The following is an 18,905-nucleotide window of genomic DNA, read 5'->3' on the forward strand; positions in this document are numbered from 1 at the left end:
TTTGATCTGATCTTGGGATTCTGGATTCTAGGATCTTCGCATTTTTTACAAATTCTGGAAATTCAAAAAATTAATTTTTACTTTGTAAGTAATAAATTAGCATTTTATTTTGTAAGCTTGCCGGTAGAAGTTGTGAAATCGGTGACGCGATTAATTTCTTGTGTGCTATCCTGTAGGGTATGTGGTAGAATTCAATACTGCTATGATACCGGCGCTTCTTGTATGGCATCGAACACGTAAAAATTGTTTTAATCGAAGCCAAGTGGCAACAACTGTAGTATCGATAGCAGTAATAATAATAGTTGTAGCAATAACAATAGTAAAAGATTGATTGTCTGTTGCCACTCATGATTTACGGATTAAGAACAAATCGCAGCGATATTCACAATCGCTGCGATGACGAGATATCGCGACACTGCAGACCGCTGTTTCACACACTTAGAGATTTCCAAGACCGGCAACCAGCGCGGCGATTGAGAACTGTGCGAGGAAGAGAATTTATTTATCGTCAATCACGAATGTTTCCTCTTTGACGAAAAATTCAACAACTTCTTCCTCCACGTTCTTTGAATCTGAGTCTAACTCATCGGTATCAATATCTGAAAATGCACGCATATAACGATTAATTTCTAATCACATAGTAATATTTATTTTCAGTATTAATAACGCAGTGATTTCTTGATTTAACGCGTTCATGAATTAGAAAAGTGTATATTCAATATACATAGTTCAGTATTAGATAATTTAATGTACCTAATATATACTTACTGCAACGCAACTCGAGACGACGTTTCTTTTGATTGTTCCATTCCTCGACACGTTTCGTGCGGTATTCTTCGAATGCTTTCATCAGCAAGCAACGTTTCTCGATTAATTCCTAGAACAATAATCTCACTCGTTAAATCATGACTCAAATCTATAATATAAGAATTTTAAAAGATTTTGTTACAAGTATTCCTCACATTATTTTTTTTATCATTTCATAATCATGCATGCAAAAATTTAAATTAAATTTTCAACATACTAAAATACTTGAAAACTGTTAGAGAAACTATATAATTTAATGTTAGGTATATATTTGATTAAATGCACCTTTGAAGCACGCGTCAGTCGCATGCGGTCTTTGCTCTCGAACTGCGCCGAGTACTTCTTCAAATTCTTCTTTATTTCCTTAATCTGCTCCGCGGTGAGCAGAGTCGGAGGCCGCGGTCGCCACAACAGTTGATTAAACGCGTTCAGGTTGACTCTCTTTAGAATACGGCCCTGGAACGTCCATATCCAGTAACCATTGTCAACGCTAGTCTTCCAGCTGGACACTGCCGTGACGACATATCTAAAATTAATCGTGAAAAGAAAGTTAATTTATTATATTTTTTTTTATGTAATGCAACTGCTTTATTCTTTGAACATACCTGCCAGTCGGATCCCATTCCACGTCCGAGGTTTGATAATGATCAGTGGAGTTCATAATGGTGAAATCGTTTGTGTCGATGAACTCCAGAGCACCAGCCATTGTTGTCAGGCCAGCGAGGACGATGAATTGACCCGACGGTGACCAAAACAGGTGATTGCAAGCCTTCTTTTCTAACCTTTCTGTTGGACAAGAAACAATTTACGAACGTTAAACTGCAATTAAAAGATGTATCTCGTAATTTAATTAAATAAAAAAAAAAAAAAAAATCAAAAGCAGAGTAAGTTTCTAATGAATGCAGTCGCTTACTGAGAAGAGCGGGCTGATGGCCGTATCGCACTTCGTAGAAGCTGACATTCACGGTGGGTATCTCGCCGTGAATGATGGCGAATTTGCTGCCAACTGGCTCCCATGCGAAAGCGTGAATCGGCTCTTTTATCTCCACACTGTCCACGGGAATTTGTTTCTCCCTCATGTGGAAGATTTCAAAGTTGTACGACATGCCCTACAATGTAAAATATATAAATAATTTTAGCGATTATATTTTAACAATGACGAAAGCTCTGTTATATATCATTTTTCTAATATAATTGTATATAATAAATTTATTGTAAATGTAAAAAATTGTATATAATATATATAATTATATACATATATATAAATACAATAAATTAATAAAATTAAATGATAAAATTATGCGCGAAGTTAGCTATACAAGCCTGCTCACTGTGTATTTCTGTTCAGTCTTCTCTTTACGTTTGGCAAAGCGATCGACTTTCACGCACAGATAGTCACCAGATTTTTGCCAGAAGATTTTACAATCAGCCACGTTGAATAAATTTTTATTTCTTGTTTCATTGCGGCTAAAAAACAAACGATATTTTTTTGTAAAACATTTTGTTTATATCGACAAGTTATAGTAAGTTTTAGACGTGATTTCCAACTAAAACTTACTTTGGAATTTCGAGCAAAGTTACTCTCGCGGGGACATCTTTGTCTTCTGGCACCCAGTAAGCAAGAACGTTATCTGTCGGGGACCAGCTAAAATCTCTGATTCCTGGGATTTTGATGCTCTTCTTGTCTAACAAACCGAACGACTGAAAAATTAAGTGTGGTCAAATTACAAGTTGCTTCAAATAACAAGCAGTAATAATAATGAATAAATTAAATATTGTAAAAGAGAGTAAAAATTGTAAAAAAATACTTACCGGAGTCTCGTAGACACTGAGAACATCCTCTCCCATACGCGCTAGATATTTATCGTCATGCGACCAGCGAAAAATCGGCCAGACGGAAGATCCATCAGGGAAAAATGATCGTTTTTCCTGATTAGATAGAATATCCCAGATCACGAGACGCTTCTGATCCTGTCCGAGATCTGTGCGCGGAGTGTAGGTGACCAGGTAACGCTCGCAGGGTGAGAAGTCAATGCACTCGACACCACGCTGACTGAATCGAGCTTGCTGGGTGAACTGAGGGCCACCCCACAGCGCAACTCCCAGCTTGTGGAATGTGGACAGATACGTACCTAGCGGTGACCATTTCACGTACGTTTCTGTCCAGCGCTGAAATGAAAGATGACCTATGATTGCAACACACAACCTTGCAGTAACAAATTCAACTTATTGTAACTCAACTACTGCGTACAAAAAAATTGCATGGTAAAATTGCACAATATTTTGTTATCTTAGATGTCTGCGTTATTTTATTGTTGCAATTTGAAAACTTATCACTTATACATCACTTGATACTTGCAACTTTTGGAATCATTTTATCCTTGTTATTTATCAAATGTTATTCTCATATCAATATCAAATAACAAGGACAAATAATGCTTGTGAGTTACAAGTGTTAAATGAAATGTGTCTTGTATCTATATGTGATAAAACATTTATTATAAAAATTTTATTGTTTGCAAAAGTACTCACATTACGTTCTTCGAGAAGAGTCGGCTCTGGTGCTGAGTTTTGCCAAATTTGCACTGACACCCCTGCTCCATTGCCACAAAGAACACAAAATTGATCATAAGCATCTGGCTCCAGCAGATGATAATGCAAGTCGCTAGCAGACTTAAAAGGCTGCGCCTTTGGCGGTTCCCAATCCTCAGGAATATCCTCAAACTTTTTGAAGTCAGTAAAAAGATTAACCTTGAATGTGTGAGATTTATCAATCTTGTAATTGTTGGTGGACTTGACTGCGGACAGCGCATTTAAATGATTGTTGTATTCTAGAAAGATGTATCTGTCAAGGAGAACAGGAATATTTCAGAAAGAATCAATAAACATTCCATCAAAGATATTTTGTTTTATTCTTAAAAATTATGGATTTTTGTTAAATTTTATTGTTTAAAACTCAGACAAATTTTTGGAACTTTATTAATATTAGTTTTTATTTAGAAAAAGATAAAAATAAACATATGTTTATCTAATAAGCAATTTTATCAATTACTTGGTAAAACGTGCTTTGTATTTTTAAAGAGCTACATTTAAGAGGCAATAAATTTATTTCAAAGCTGTATCAAAAAATTCTCTAAATTTACTTGGAATTTTAAACAAAATTTTTGAAAAAACAGAATTCTCAGGTAATTTTTTACAAAATTTGCGTATATATTCTGTTTAGAGAAACAGCTTTGCAATTTTTTTAAATTTAGACAGAATGCAGAATGCAAACCCTTTAGTCTTGCCATCGCTCTCATTCACGGGATAGTACTGATTGACTATCGTGCCGAATTTTCCCAACACTTTATTGATAACAGACTGAAGCTTCTCCAACTTGTCAGGCTCTACTCGAGGTACATTGTCTACAACAATCACAGATTCTACCCCATCTGTTTCCGAAGGTTTCTGCTTCAAGATATCACCGAGCAACTCTGTAAGTGCAGGATACAGATGTCTAATTAATAATCATGTTCGGTAGACAAAGCTTTACAAAATTGTTTGATATGATTGATTCTTGTTCTTAATTCAAATCTAAATGTATAAACCAAAAAACAATATTACAGCTATTTATGAAAAAAAAAACATGTTCATTGCATTCATTCTAATAATATAAGAAAGCACTCTAAGAACATTAGATATTTAGAATCAATTTCTTGACGAGCATTAAATATAATGCGCAATGGATAAAAATTAAATTAGAGATAAAGTTACGTAGAAACTACTTTAACTTTATTGATCGAATCAATCGATAATCAAGTTAATTGGAATCTGATTAAAGTATCGTTTGGCACTTTTTTTTTAGGAAAGAAAACCAGAATTAATCGAACTCAAAATTATCGTGAAACGCATGTGGTGCTTAAAAATCATAAGTACACATGTGGATGGGAGTTTCTGAAGTTAGTCAAGTTTCGATTTCTAGAGTACTTCACATGCATTATAGAAATCCCCCACACAGCTAAGATGGCCAGGCATTTCTATGTGTAAAAAAAATCGCGCTACGGACTACAGTAGGTACGCCCAAACAAAAAGCCATCGGCATGATATTCGCGAAAAACGGAAACGGAGGGAGGGTCCAAGGAACGGTAACGTCCATAAGGAGAAACCGTGCAAGATTTCTGGTGGAATATCCTGGTGCATGGCATTCATTGCAATTTTCGTCATTTTGCATTTTCGGATAAAAAATGCTAAAGAATCATCGTATTCGTTGCGTAATCGGTGAACAAGCTGATTTCCGAGGGTGAAATTGCACGTGCCGCATCATGAAGTGCGCGCGCGCGCGCACGGATTGGTTCCGACGACAAGTTGCAACGTGTCTGAATGTGCCCTCGTGCCGGGACGGAATTGGAGAAAGTACGAGAAAGAAGAGGGGAAAGCGAGCAGATACTTACCTTCGTCGGTGACATCGTCGACGAAGCCCTCAGGATCGCTGAAATTGGGCTCCTCATCGTCGTTCATCGGATCGTCGTTGCCCTTGGCGGTCTCGTCGTTCTGCGCCGTTTTTTCTGCCTGCGTCTTCTTCGCCATCTTGGAAACCTCTGAGCATATTCTCTCACTGATCACTCGCGTCCGCGCCGCGCCGCGGCGTCAATTAAATGGCAGGCGAGGGCAGGCTGGAGTGCTGGACTTCGGAGTTCGGAGCAGGCGCTGATTGCAATGCTGGTTCTCGAGGGATGGGGCGATCTCTGTAGTATCGATCTCACTCTCTTCTCTCTCTTTTTTTTTGTATTTAGGGTACATGACTAATAAAATATCGTTAAAACATGTTTAATAATATAATAATAATTGCTATGTTTTGACTAAATGAATATGTAGACCCCGCATAAGAGTAATGCTCGGTCTACAATGTCAGCAAGAGTAATGCCCAGTCTACAATGAGTCGTTGGTCGTTGGTCGTAAGAAATTTAACCAATTATGTTCGGTTATTCTTCTCTAAGATCAACTGTGATTGGTTAAATTTCTTACGACCAACGACCAACGACTCATTGTAGACTGGGCATAAGAAGCAAGAAATATGAAATGAGATTTGTCCATTTCGTTTACTCCCGGTTTTTAATTGGTCAATTGTTAGGGCTCCCGCACAGACTTTTGCATAACGCATAACATAAATGCATAAGAAATTCAATTGGTTGAATTTCTTATGCACTTTGCTCATGGACCAATCAATTTACTTATGTACATACGTTATGCGTTATGCAAACTCTTATGGTATATCCACACAAACTTGCATAAGCGCATAAGCATATGCATAAGGAATTCGATTGGTCTACTTTCTTATGTAAATGCTTGTAGACCAATCCATTTTCTTATGTATATGCTTATGCGCTTATGCAAGTTGTGTGGATGTACTATTACTCCTGCTGACATTGGCTGCGTTCAGTAGAAAAGCAACTTTGCAACTGTTGTAAAATTCTTCAACACGACTGGTTTATACGTTTAGATCTAACAGAAACTAAGAGCCAGAACCAATCGTGTCGAAGAATTTTACAACAGTTGCAAAGCTGCTTTTTCTGCTGAATGCAGCCATTGTATATATTTTTGCATATATTTTTTTTGCATATATTTTTTCTCATTCTAACTTATTGCACCAGTACAGCAGTGCAGCTACTATAGAACAAAAAGGTCATCACACAATGCCAGGCAACAGGCAATAGGAATAGGAAATAAAGAAAGAGAGAAAGAGAGAAGAAGATCCTCTCTCTTTTTCTTCTTTCATTATTTCTGTTCCTATTAGGTTTGTTCTGGTTGCCTACACTTTTACACCAATGATTAAACACATTCACTAGTTATTTACTATTTGATACGCGTACCAAGTGCTCGGTGTAAACTAAAGCATAATGTCAGGCAACAGGCAATAGGTTTGTTCTGGTTGCCTACACTTTTACACTTCTACGAAAAGTATAAGTTCTCATTGGCTGGTTAAAAATATAAACCAATAAGAACTTATATTTTTCGTAGAAGTGTAAAAGTGTAGGCAACCAGACAAACTTATTGCCTGTTGCCTGACATTATGCTCTAGTTTACACCGAGCACTTGGTACGCGTATCAAATAGTAAATAACTAGTGAATGTGTTTAATCATTGGCTAATCAGCTTAAATTCACTACTTGATACGCGTACACCAAGTGCTCGGTGTAAACTAGAGCTATGTTTAGGCCCTTATGCTAAAACTCCGGGTCTGTTCGCGTCACATGCTCCGACATGCTCCTATTCACCCCAACGCACTCCAATACGTTGATTCCGATGACGCCAACCTATTAGAATGCGTTGGAGTGAGTAGGATCCACAGACTTCTATAATATACTAGACTGCTAGGCTCGTTATATATGGTTTGTTCGCGTCGCCATGCTCCGACATGCTCCTACTCACTCCAACGCATTCTAATAGGTTGGCGTCATCGGAATCAACGTATTGGAGTGCGTTGGGGTGAATAGGAGCATGTTGGGGCATGTGACGCGAACAGACCTATACTCAAAGGCTCCGACATGCTCCTACTTACTCCAACGCATTCTAATAGGTTGGCGTCATCGGAATCAACGTATTGGAGTGCGTTGGGATGAATAGGAGCATGTTGGGACATGTGACGCGAACAGACCCATATGGTTTGTTCGCGTCACCATGCTCCGACATGCTCCTACTCACTCCAACGCATTCTAATAGGTTGGCGTCATCGGAATCAACGTATTGGAGTGCGTTGGGGTGAACAGGAGCATGTTGGGGCATGTGACGCGAACAGACCCATATATTATGAGAGCCGTTCTTTTTGGAGTCTTTGGACGCTTATGCGTGATTATGCGCTGAAAGTATTATTATTTTTGCTATTGTAATATAAAAAATATAAATAAATAAAATGACGATAAGGTGCGTAATAAAAGGCTGCCCAAACATATATAAGAAAGGATGTGGCATACATTTTTTTTCGTAAGTATTACTTTTTTAAGGTTAGCATTTTATAATTTTTCAATATTATGTGAATATTAAATAATATTTAAACTAATAATTAATGAATCATTTCCAATTAATAATTAAACTAATAATTTGTATAATTTTCAAACTAATAATTAATGTATAAAATAAATATGCTAGATTTCCTGTAAAGAAACCACAACAATTAAAGCGATGGATAATGGCAACAGGGCTTTCTAATTGGCAACCATCTACAGCAAGCAGAGTGTGCAGTTTGCATTTTAAACCATTAGATTTTGTGGATACACCTTATACGACACAAAAAGTTCTAAAGACTGATGTAATTCCAACAATAAATGTGGCATACTACATAGAAGAAGTAGCAATAGATCCTCTAAATGATTTGCAAAAAGCAATTGAAATGCGTGAGTATATTTATACAAATATTATATTATTTATACAAAAAAATATATATTTATATAAATAAATAAATATATATATATATATATATATTATATACACTAGAGAAAATGAGAAACAGAGTTATATGTAATCCAGACGTATAATAGTAGATTAGTATCGTACATTACATCGCAGCTAGTATGGGATTTTACTTAATGGATGACAATTGGCTATCAAAAAGAGAATTTTTGATAGAGATTTCAGAATTATTCTATTTAACAGCCAATCTTATGTTAACACATGTTAGGTAAAATCTCAACTTAAGACTGCATTCAATAATTTATGTAATTAATAAAATATATTTTTATCTATTATTACGTAGAAGAAAAATGTACAAGATTGGACAATGTAGAAACAGTTCAAGCTCATAATGATGTTCAATCTAATTTTGTGATGACAGAAACAAGTAATTACATTAACATATATTATAATGGATAATAATATACAATTTTGAATTTAATATAATTCTGACTACAGTATGTATATATGTAGGTACAAATGTAAATATCAGAAAGAGGAAAATATGTGAGTGCGAAGCATATCTTGTAAAGATTAGAAAACTTGAAGAAGAAAATAAGAAATTGCAAAAATTACATTTAGACCAAATTGATGAACATAATAAAGAGCTTGAGAAACAACAAGAAATATTTCAAGTTTTACTTAATAAAGAAAAAAAAGAAATGAAAAAAAGATTAAATGCAAGCAATTTAAAATGTAAGCTGTTGATAAGAAAAAAAAACAGAAGAGAGGAAAAAATAACAAATATGTCTAACTTGCTTACAACTCTAAAAAAAAAGACAATTAATTAAACAAACTACATTTGATACATTACAAAATGATTTTTTTGACACCATGTTACCAATTTTAAAAAATGAACTGCGTAACAAAGGTAAATCCACGCATGAAAAACGTTACAGTGATGACCTTAAAAAATTTGCTGTTACCCTGCATTATCATTCTCCCAAAGCTTATGCATACTGTCGGTTAGCACCTTTTCTTTTATTCCTACTTATATTACGTGGGTTTGGCAAAGCAAATCTGATTGTGAGACGTCGTAGTGCTCTTTTACTTCTATCTTTGTTCAGTTTCAGTAAATAACAAAAATATAATGTATCAACAGAGCCTCCAGACGCCTCAGATTTGTTTTGCCAAACGCATCTATTTATTAATTTCCTATTAATACGTTAATTAACTTATTATATTTCTTTTCAATTAAAATATTTTTACCTTTAAGCATGAAACCTCTATCCTATCTACATATGAAGGATGGTTAACATAAAAATAATTTCAAGAGCGAAATGACTCAGATTAGATTTATGTACATATAATATTTATTTATTATCTTATTTGCAGAAGAATCATGACATTGCCTCATCCATCTTCAATAAGACATTGGACATCTACAATTCATATCCAACCTGGTTTTTTTACCCAAGTATTGGAAATACTAGAAAAAATACCTGACGAAGATAAAGACTGCGCTTTAATCTTTGATGGTATGTCCATAAGGCAACAATTATGTTGGAGTCAGATAACAAATTTGTAGGCTATTGTGATTATGGTAATGATCTAAATTTCGAAAAGAAAGAAACTGAAGCAAAAGAAGTCTTAGTCTTTATGCTTGTTAACCTGAAGCGTAAATGGAAATGGCCAATTGCATATTTTTAAAAAAATAAAATGTCATTAATGGTATTGGCTGAATTAATTAGAACAGCATTAACGTTAACAGCACAAATAAAATTAAGAGTAGTATCTGTAACATGCGATGGTGAAGCTGTTAATACAAGTGCTTTAAATATATTAGGTTGCAATATTTTTCTAGATGATTTGAAAGAAATAATTAACTTTTTCATACATCCTACTGAAAATTACAAAATATATGTTATTTTAGATGCATGCCACATACTGAAGTTAGGTAGGAATGCTTTAGCTGACTATGGGGAATTTGAATATAATGGAAAATCTATAAAATGGTTTTATATTGTACTTTTACATAGATTTCAAAAACTGTTAACGTTTAAATTAAAAAATAAATTAAGTTCTCAATGCATATATTGGCAACAGAACAAAATGAAGGTTAAATATGCAGCCAATACATTTAGCGCTTCAGTTGCAAATGCAATTAAATTTTTAAAACAAGAAGGTCTTGATGATTTTAAAGATAGTGAAGAAACTGTAACATTTATTAGAATAATTGACCGATTATTTGACTTTCTAAATTCTAGAAATCCGTTTGGCAAAAATTTCAAACAACCGATTACAATACAAAATTGGTCTTATTTACAAGAAATGGTAAACGAGAAATTAAAATATCTATTTTTATTGAAAATGAAAGGAGGAAAGTTTTTGAAAACATTAGGTAGAAAAACATTTCTCTATGGCCTTGCAATAACTGCTAAATCAGTTTTGTTAATATCTAAACGTTTACTATTTTCACCTAATCCCTTATATAAATATGTATTAACGTACAAATTTTTTCAGGATCACCTAGAATTGTTTTTCGCTAAAATAAGAAGTTGCAATGGTCACAATAATAATCCGAACGCGCTACAATTGCAACATATTATGAGAAAAATTTTATTGCGAAATAATATAAAATTAACAGATAATAATTATAATTGTCTAGAATTAGATAACGATTCTGTTGGATCAGTGTTTGATTTTGTGTGGAAAAAAAGAAAAACGTTCTATATGAGGAGAATAGTGTAGAATCTAATAGTGAAAATGAAATAGGTGATATAAATAATAATAATATAGAAAGAAATAATATTGAAAGACCATATATTACACATTTACAGCAAAATGTATTATATTATATTAGCGAATATATAGTAAAAAAACTAAAAAATATTAATTGTTATCATTGTGTTAAAAGTTTAATGCAAGACAATACAGAACATGACTATGCAAAAGGTTACAGTTTTTCTAAATTTTTATATTTTTCTAATAGCGGTCCTTTAATTCGAGCATCGAGAAATGTTTACAGAATAGTAAGTGAAACTGAAAAACAAATTAAATTATTGACAAATAATTTTTTAAATCTCAATATTAGAAATCTTGATGTTAAACTCATTACAAAAGTAAAAAATTTATTATCATTAGACAATTTTATTTTTCCAAACCTAAATTGCGAAAATATGGACATTTTACATGTATCTCATAAAATAAAATTAATAACTGCAATATCTTACCGCTATTTAAAAATAAGGTTGTACTCATACAGTAAATTTTATACACAAGAGATTTTAAGACCTATTAGTAAAAGACATCAACTTACTAAGCAAATTTTATTTAGATGCGAATAATATACATACATATATTCCAGGGGCCCGATTCTTGAAGTCATTCGCAAAAGAAACGTATACGCGAATACTCGCTCTAACAGAAAGTTGTAAGTTTATTGGTTAATAGCCATACGATAGCCAATAAATTTCTAACTTTTCTGTAAGAACAGAATTTGCGAATATGTTTTTCTTGCGAATAAATTCAAGAATCGAGCCCCTGGGCGCATTTGAAAACCCTTGAAGTATTAATTCTTTATAACCAAAGCTGTATTTTTATTTATTTCTTATTATTATTTCTATTACGTAATTATTATGACTACAATTTTATTATAATTTTATTATAATTTTATTAGTTATAAAACTTGGATAACAAAAAATTATTTATAATAAAGTGATTATAATTTGATTATAATTAATTCTTAAAATATATAATTTATGTCTAGGATTAAATATTGTATTTCTAGAATTGAAAATATTATATTAATTTAACATTTTTTACCATTTGTAACAACTTTTTTATAAAAAATAAAACTAAAAAATAATATAACCTTATTTTAAGTGCACTTTTATATAAAATAACTTATTATATATATTTAAAGATTAATACTTAATAATACTAATAAATACCATTAAATATATACATTAGAAAAATGTACACAAATTACTCGTAGCAACTATATGTGACATTTACTGGCATATATACATATATATATATATTCCACTTGACGAGCAATATAGCAGACGAAGCATTCCAATCGGTTATTCAGCATGTACAACTTGTACATTATATACTGGTACGCCTAGGGAATTAAGGTTAGCAGTCTAGTATATTATAGAAGTCTGTGGTAGGATCATGTCAGGGCATGGCGACGCGAACAAACCATCCATGTCTGCGGTGAGCTCCGGCAAACGCATGCGGTGACCAATCAGCAACCAGACGCAGGTCGGGTTCCGTAAAGACCTATAATCAAATGGTTTGTTCGCGTCGCCATGCTCCGACATGCTCCTACTCACTCCAACGCATTCTAATAGGTTGGCGTCATCGGAATCAACGTATTGGAGTGCGTTGGGGTGAATAGGAGCATGTTGGGGCATGTGACGCGAACAGACCCAAAGATTCGCCAATGGCGAACACAATTTTGATTGGTCACTTGAGTCACATGGTTTATCCGCCATTGCGTACCTACGCTGGGCGAGAAAGAGGGGAGAGTGCTCTGTGTTGAGCAGTATAAGTTAAAGGAATATGTGTCAGAAATTATAAGATAATTCAATCTCTGCATTCTAGGGTCACTATATTTTGACGATACACTCAGGAAGAACAAGAAAAATTAAATTTGCATCTGTTATATGGCTGCGTACAACTTGGAGCAGGCTCACATTGTTTACTATCTCCACTACTCCAGATCCCAGCCCTAGATCCCAGCTCCCAGCCCCCGGCCCCAGCCCCCATCCAGTCACCGTATGGGTACAAGATGGTGGATAGCAGTCATGGTGGGGGCCATTGGCGCATCTTTGATTATAGGTCTTTAAGGGCCATCTACAATGGAGAGTCGTAGGCCGTAGCAGTAGTCGTAGAAAATGTCTCCACTTCGTATTGCTTTACTGTTTACAGCCTACAGCAGACGTTGAGCCAATTCATTGCGTGTTTACGATGAGCGTTGGGGCATTCGAGATTAGTTTTTGGTCGCCTTTCTTTGATGGCCGGCTTGCATGTTATTGCTACGTCGTTTTTATTCTAGACAGCATTGCCGTAGTTTTAGTGCTGTTACGGCTAAAACACTCCGTTGTAGATGGCCCTTTAGGGTTCCGGCAAGTCACAGCAAGCGCTTGAATTCTGATTGGTCACCGCATGCGTTTGCCGGAGCTCACCGCATACATGGAGTCTTAGCATTATTCGCATTCCTTTCTCGATAATTTTACCACGATTTTGAGAGCTTTCCAGCAAGAGACACAAATTGATACAGCAAAGGCCTAAACACAATGCCAGGCAACAGGCAATAGGAACAGAAATAATGAAAGAGAGAAAGGATCTTCTTCTCTCTTTCTCTCTTTCTTTATTTCCTATTTCTATTGCCTGTTGCCTGGCATTGTGTTTAGGCCCTTATTGTTTACCGAAACGTGCGCCATCTGATGGCACAAATCCGTAATTTCGCCTTGCAGTTTTCGCGATCGTGTTCGCTGCGTCTGGTGATCGAATTGCGTTGTGAATCATCAAGATCGTTCGCTGTGCTCCGTTTTGGAGGAATCGACGAGACGAACCAACGATTCCTCACCAGCTCTCGGCGAGTTATCGGCGATCCTCGGACGTTCCCTGCACCACGTGAGTTCCTCGCGCGGACCGGACTTGTCGCGATCGCTGTAGCGTGATCGAGAGAAAATGGCTGCCGCCGCGGCTGCCGCGCTGCTCGACGAGCTTATGGGCAGAAACAGGAATGTCCTGCCCAACGAGAAACCCAAGGAGCTCAATTGGGAAGATCCCGAGGTAAGCCCATACTCAATACTATACGTCCCTGAAAAGTTTTTGTCAGCTACCTAACGATACCTAATGATACTTTTTACTTCTCGTAATTTTTATCTTCTCTCCCGGTGTCTCAACAATGGTATAATTCCTCTGGATTTCACATCCGTGAGAGAGTTTTCGAAATTTGCGGGTCCGAACGAGAATTATACGATTAAGCATCCGAAATCTACGAAATTTTGATATCGCGGAATTTTTTCAGAATTGGTTCCATCTAATGATTTTCTACGTTCTACTGTTTTTTTTTCTTCTAAACTTGAAATGGCTTTTATGCTGTGATTTCATTTTCTGTTTTAGAAGAAAGTATTATTGAAATAAGATTTATGTGACGAGAGGCCTAACAGTGATCTTCATTTAGAATCAAATATTTACAAATTGACCTAGGTCTGCTCATCAATTTTTATGAACTGAATTGGGCAAACTTAAAGAGGGGTAATGAGTAAATTTATTAGTTAGAATTATTACTTGTCTCATTCCTCTGTAAACATTAAGCTTTTTATTTTTGTCTAAAAAACTTATCAATTGCAACTATTAAAAATAAATATATGTATTTTTGAGAAGTAGAAAAAGATGTAAAATCTGTAGAAAGATTATTTAAAAATAAATTAATCAATAATTTTTTTCAGCTTGCTTATAATTATTATTTTCCATAAATATACAAATATTAGGAATAAATATAATTTACTTGTAAACTTAATAACGTTACACTAATTTGTATTTGTTTAAATGTATTAAATTTTTGACATTTTTTTATGTTTCAGTTTTGCAAGCTATATCTGGTGAAGTTCTGTCCCCATGACTTGTTCGTTAATACTAGGGCGGACTTGGGTGCATGCCCCAAGGTACACGATGATGAGGCCAGGGAGCTGTTTGAAAAGGCGCCACATTCGTATCGTAAACAGCAATACGAGGATGAGTTTATCAGGTATTGTCAGAGTATGTTAAACGAAGTGGAGAGAAAAATCATAAAGGGGAAGCAGCGATTGGCACTGATTGGGAGAACAGAAGCAGTAAGTTTCACTGGAAGATTGGATTGTGAGAGCGGAATTTTAATTTAATGTTTTCTTTGTGTGTAGCCAACCTTAACTCCAGCCCAGACCCAAAGAAACGAAGAGCAGATTGCTTTACTAACAGAGAAGATCAACAAGCTGGTGGAGGAAGCTGAGCAAAGTGGAATTCAGGGCAACGTGGAGCAAGCACAGGGCCTGATGCGTCTATGTGATCAGTTAAAGGAGGAACGCGAAACTCTGAGAAAATCTAACGACAACAGTCATTACAATCAAGTGGGTATGAAATGATTGCTTGGGAGACAATCTATGACTAACTTTTGCGTAGCCTTAAATAAACAACTTATTGCTACGATTGTTGTTTGAATTTTTTATCTTAATTCTATAACATTTGTAGACTGCTGAATTGGCGGCCGCACAGGAGAAACAGATGGAGGTGTGCGATGTATGTGGTGCGTTCCTTATCGTGGGTGATGCACAGCAGCGGATTGATGATCATTTAATGGGAAAGCAGCACGTAGGCTATGCTAGACTGAAGAGTGCTCTTCAAGAGATTATGGTAGGACCGAAATGTTTCCTGATGATGTTTCCTTTGTGAAATATATATCCCTGAAAACAAAGTTAAAAATCTTATTTACAGGGCAAGCGCGAGAAAGCGCGCGATGAGAAAGAACAGAGGCGAGAAGAGGAACGGAAGCAAAGGGCGCGAGCGAATGAGGAGCTCGACAGACGGCGGAGAGACGGCGACAGAGATAGAGATCGTGACAGAGAGAGGGACAAGCGTCGCAGGCGAATGGACGACGACAAAAACCGTTATGATTTGGGTGGTCACAGGTAGAAATCTATTCATGTTATGGTAACAAGCTGCAAAAAATTCTAAATCGTTTATATTCTATTCTAATGTATTCTAGACTATTTAATTTAAAAGAGAATAAATTAGAATAGGTTAGAAAGATCATTGATGTAAATCGATTTCCTGCAATTTTACATCTCTGAAGAATGTCTTTGTTACATAATTTCTGTTATATTTTAGTAAAAATGTGATATTCGAATCAGCTGATCTGACAGAGATATTGCTTGTTACAGAAATTCCGGACATAGAAGTAGAAGTAGATCACGAGACAAACATCATCGGGACGAAGACAGCCACCGTCGTCACGGTCGAGATAAAGGTAAGCGATAACGTTAATCCTTTAATAACGTGGTATCGTTATATCGCGATTGCAGCTAGTATTGGACTTTTGGTGTTCTGGGACGATGCAATGATAATGATAATGATTTCAGGAGGCCGCGATCATCGTAATTCCAGTCATCATAATCGTCGCCGTCACCGCTCGCGTAGTCGAAGTCACAAGTAACTTCTCTTGATTGGTTAGTGAGTGAGAAGTAAGCCAGGTATGCACCAAACAATATAACCATATTCGTCTCAATTACTGTACAGGTACTCTATCGATCCAGGTGAGTTGCCATTCCGATGCACATAATACATATACATGATAATATAATCTGTGATGTTTGAAGCGCCGCGTAAGTCACACAGCAAGTTCGTCTCTCTCTGAAACACACTCTGTCTCTCTCCGTCTCTCTCTGTCTGATCTCCCAGAATAGTCATGAATGAACGCTTCAGAAAATTTGAGAAGTAATAGATTGTGATTCTTTTATTTTCTTTAACATTAAAAACTTAATAATGGTGCAGTCAAGTATGTAGAGTAGACAATGGTAAAATCTGCAGATTATAAACAAGTATACTTATCATAGTATATATATTGTTGTACATATTATACAAAGAAGTGAAATACTTTATTGTAATAGTAATTTAATAAGCTTTTATAAATTTTGAAGATTGAGAAAATTAAAATTGTGTTTTTGTCAAATTTATTTAGAAATATTCAACAATAGTTAAGCTATTGTTGCAATTCCAATTTCTTGAAAAAAATCAAGACACACTAACCTAATTTTTTTCTTAAATTTTTCTAAATTTTTAAAAATACATTTAAAACGTTTATATTAAAAAACTCTTATAACAATATAAAATTACACTGCTCTGGAAATAACTATTAGAATTTTTAGAAAGTAAATTTTAAACTTCTTTGGTATCATGCTCAATTTATTTGTGGAGCAAGCTGGGAGGAGGTATACCTATGCTTGCTTTCATTGTTTAATAATTCTGTATCCGAGCAGCAAGAGAGTATAAGTCCAAGAATTCATTTTTTTCCAGGAGAAACCCGCAAAGGTCTATGGAATTATGGATATGCACTTTCAAGATGAAATGAATGTGAATAAATGCAATCAGGTTGACACTCATCCAATATAATAGATTCATACTGTTTATTAAAAATAAAACAAATTGTTTCTATTCAAACAGCGTTTTCTCTTTATTGTAAGTTAGTTTTTATTGCATTTTGTTTTTCAGATTGAATTCAGACTTTACTCTTCAAGAATTTGCCTTGCTTTTCCATGTAACTTATAAATGACTTGTATTTCTCTCGTTATGGTGTTATTTAAAAAAAAAGAAACGGCAGTAAAAAGCCAATAATTTGGACTTGATCCTTTTCTCGCTTCTTGGGCACAAGGTTATCTATCTCTGTAGGTTTGTTAATGCCATAATCTTGGTTCGCGCATCATTAAAAGAGAGAAAGTGAGAGAGAAAGAGAAAGAGAGAGAGAAAGAGAAAAAGATTTAGTGGTTTAGTGTAGAGGGGACACAACTCTCAGTGCCCGCTTCATAGAGCTTCGTCCACGACTGCAAATGCACGAGTGCACAACTACGAGTGCGCCCTGCAAACGTGTGACTGTGACTATACGAACCTCTAGCTTCTGCCACGCAATTGACGAGGTATTTATGCCGGAATGATAATATCAACACATGTCTTTCTGCCAGGAGAAAATTATCCCTTTGTTTTCGTGTACTTTTGGATTCTTGGCCTAGCAAAGGATTTAACAACTTTCGATATAGAAGCTCCAATTTTAGACAATACAGGAATTCTCAAATCGCCGGTGTATAGGTCCGTACATATATTATTGCAAGACTGGCATTAGTATGCCGCTACGTTTTTACATATCACGAAACACAATATACTTAAACGAGAGTGTTATATTCTTAGCGAAAGCCATCGATATAAAATGAAGTATAGGTAATTATAACAGAGAGAATTTACCTATAAAAGACATAATTTATTTTAAAAGTTACGTTTAAGAAAGAGTTGATATTCAATTATTTAGATGTTTTGTGAATGACGTTTTTTATGCCATCTCCCCAGACAATGAAAGTTAACCCAAAAATTTGTATTTCGATGTTTCGGTCGATCGAGATCAATTTGTAATCCCTTAATGAGGACCTCGTGCGCTTGTTAAACAAACACACAGTCGACAGAGGGACAGGATTTTACCAACAAGACTATTATTAAACAATATTTGCCTATTACATTGTATCTCTCGGTACCAATGACACCTTTGCTAAAATTTGGATCGTCTACTTTCAGGAAGAAGAGAAAAACAAAGAAGATCGAGTGACTTCTCGGGAATTCGTCCAAGACATCCTCTAACATATTGTTAAGGTAAAGATTTTACATAATCTTAACAATAAGAGTGAGAAATAAAGAGGGGGAAGACAGACGAAGAAAATATTTGCGTCGAGATCAGGGATACACCAGAATCTATATAATTCGTGTTCCGAGCAATTGTTACTTTAGGCCACTTATATATAAACAGAATGATCAGCAAGGTAAATTGTATGATACAATTGTATAATACAATTTGTATTTGCTGTACCGCGTTATAATAATAATTACAATTATAATAATTATAATAATAGTAATAATATTCGTAAGATTGTTATTTGGAATTAATAAAACAATGCCACATATATCTTGCTCTTCTTTTTT

The 18,905-nt window shown here is 35.1% G+C and overlaps 3 protein-coding genes across 4 annotated transcripts; 2 read left to right on the forward strand and 1 right to left on the reverse strand.

Annotated features, from left to right (window-relative positions):
• Positions 1 to 85: 85 nt before the first annotated feature.
• On the reverse strand, positions 86 to 5,641 carry LOC105835457 (eukaryotic translation initiation factor 3 subunit B). The gene is made up of 11 exons (XM_012678760.3): positions 5,238 to 5,641; positions 4,082 to 4,280; positions 3,340 to 3,652; positions 2,620 to 2,976; positions 2,366 to 2,508; positions 2,139 to 2,274; positions 1,721 to 1,916; positions 1,413 to 1,593; positions 1,093 to 1,333; positions 769 to 877; positions 86 to 599 (listed from the first exon to the last, which is right to left on the reverse strand). The coding sequence occupies exons 1-11, from the start codon at positions 5,371 to 5,373 to the stop codon at positions 499 to 501; spliced, it is 2,112 nt and encodes a 703-aa protein (XP_012534214.1). The 5' UTR covers positions 5,374 to 5,641; the 3' UTR covers positions 86 to 498.
• Positions 5,642 to 7,568: 1,927 nt separating this feature from the next.
• On the forward strand, positions 7,569 to 9,022 carry LOC114254373 (THAP domain-containing protein 1). The gene is made up of 4 exons (XM_028190460.2): positions 7,569 to 7,766; positions 7,932 to 8,176; positions 8,536 to 8,619; positions 8,706 to 9,022. Exons 1-4 carry the CDS (start codon positions 7,696 to 7,698, stop codon positions 9,020 to 9,022), a joined length of 717 nt encoding a protein of 238 aa, XP_028046261.1. The 5' UTR covers positions 7,569 to 7,695.
• Positions 9,023 to 13,635: 4,613 nt separating this feature from the next.
• On the forward strand, positions 13,636 to 18,886 carry LOC105839392 (luc7-like protein 3). Of its 2 annotated transcripts, XM_012685675.3 has the most exons (8): positions 13,636 to 13,979; positions 14,777 to 15,025; positions 15,092 to 15,298; positions 15,420 to 15,581; positions 15,663 to 15,856; positions 16,109 to 16,194; positions 16,307 to 16,417; positions 18,504 to 18,886. In XM_012685675.3, the coding sequence occupies exons 1-7, from the start codon at positions 13,875 to 13,877 to the stop codon at positions 16,378 to 16,380; spliced, it is 1,077 nt and encodes a 358-aa protein (XP_012541129.1). In that variant the 5' UTR covers positions 13,636 to 13,874; the 3' UTR covers positions 16,381 to 16,417; positions 18,504 to 18,886. The 2 variants fall into 2 exon arrangements, with proteins under 2 accessions (XP_012541129.1, XP_012541128.1); XM_012685674.3 differs by having other exon boundaries at positions 16,307 to 18,838.
• The last annotated feature ends 19 nt before the right edge of the window (positions 18,887 to 18,905 follow it).

The sequence above is a fragment of the Monomorium pharaonis genome, chromosome 5, assembly GCF_013373865.1.
Source record: "Monomorium pharaonis isolate MP-MQ-018 chromosome 5, ASM1337386v2, whole genome shotgun sequence".
Taxonomy (NCBI): Eukaryota; Metazoa; Arthropoda; class Insecta; order Hymenoptera; family Formicidae; genus Monomorium; species Monomorium pharaonis.

Coding starts and splice junctions, on each gene's coding strand:
- LOC105839392 (XM_012685675.3), top strand. CDS start 13,875: ATGGCTGCCGCCGCGGCTGCCGCGCTGCTCGACGAGCTTATGGGCAGA. Junction 13,980..14,776: donor TCAATTGGGAAGATCCCGAG/GTAAGCCCATAC, acceptor TTTATGTTTCAG/TTTTGCAAGCTATATCTGGT. Junction 15,299..15,419: donor ACAACAGTCATTACAATCAA/GTGGGTATGAAA, acceptor TAACATTTGTAG/ACTGCTGAATTGGCGGCCGC.
- LOC105835457 (XM_012678760.3), bottom strand. CDS start 5,373: ATGGCGAAGAAGACGCAGGCAGAAAAAACGGCGCAGAACGACGAGACC. Junction 2,977..3,339: donor CTCTTCTCGAAGAACGTAAT/GTGAGTACTTTT, acceptor CTTTCATTTCAG/CGCTGGACAGAAACGTACGT. Junction 2,275..2,365: donor ACTTTGCTCGAAATTCCAAA/GTAAGTTTTAGT, acceptor TTTGTTTTTTAG/CCGCAATGAAACAAGAAATA.
- LOC114254373 (XM_028190460.2), top strand. CDS start 7,696: ATGACGATAAGGTGCGTAATAAAAGGCTGCCCAAACATATATAAGAAA. Junction 8,177..8,535: donor GCAAAAAGCAATTGAAATGC/GTGAGTATATTT, acceptor ATTATTACGTAG/AAGAAAAATGTACAAGATTG. Junction 8,620..8,705: donor TTTTGTGATGACAGAAACAA/GTAATTACATTA, acceptor GTATATATGTAG/GTACAAATGTAAATATCAGA.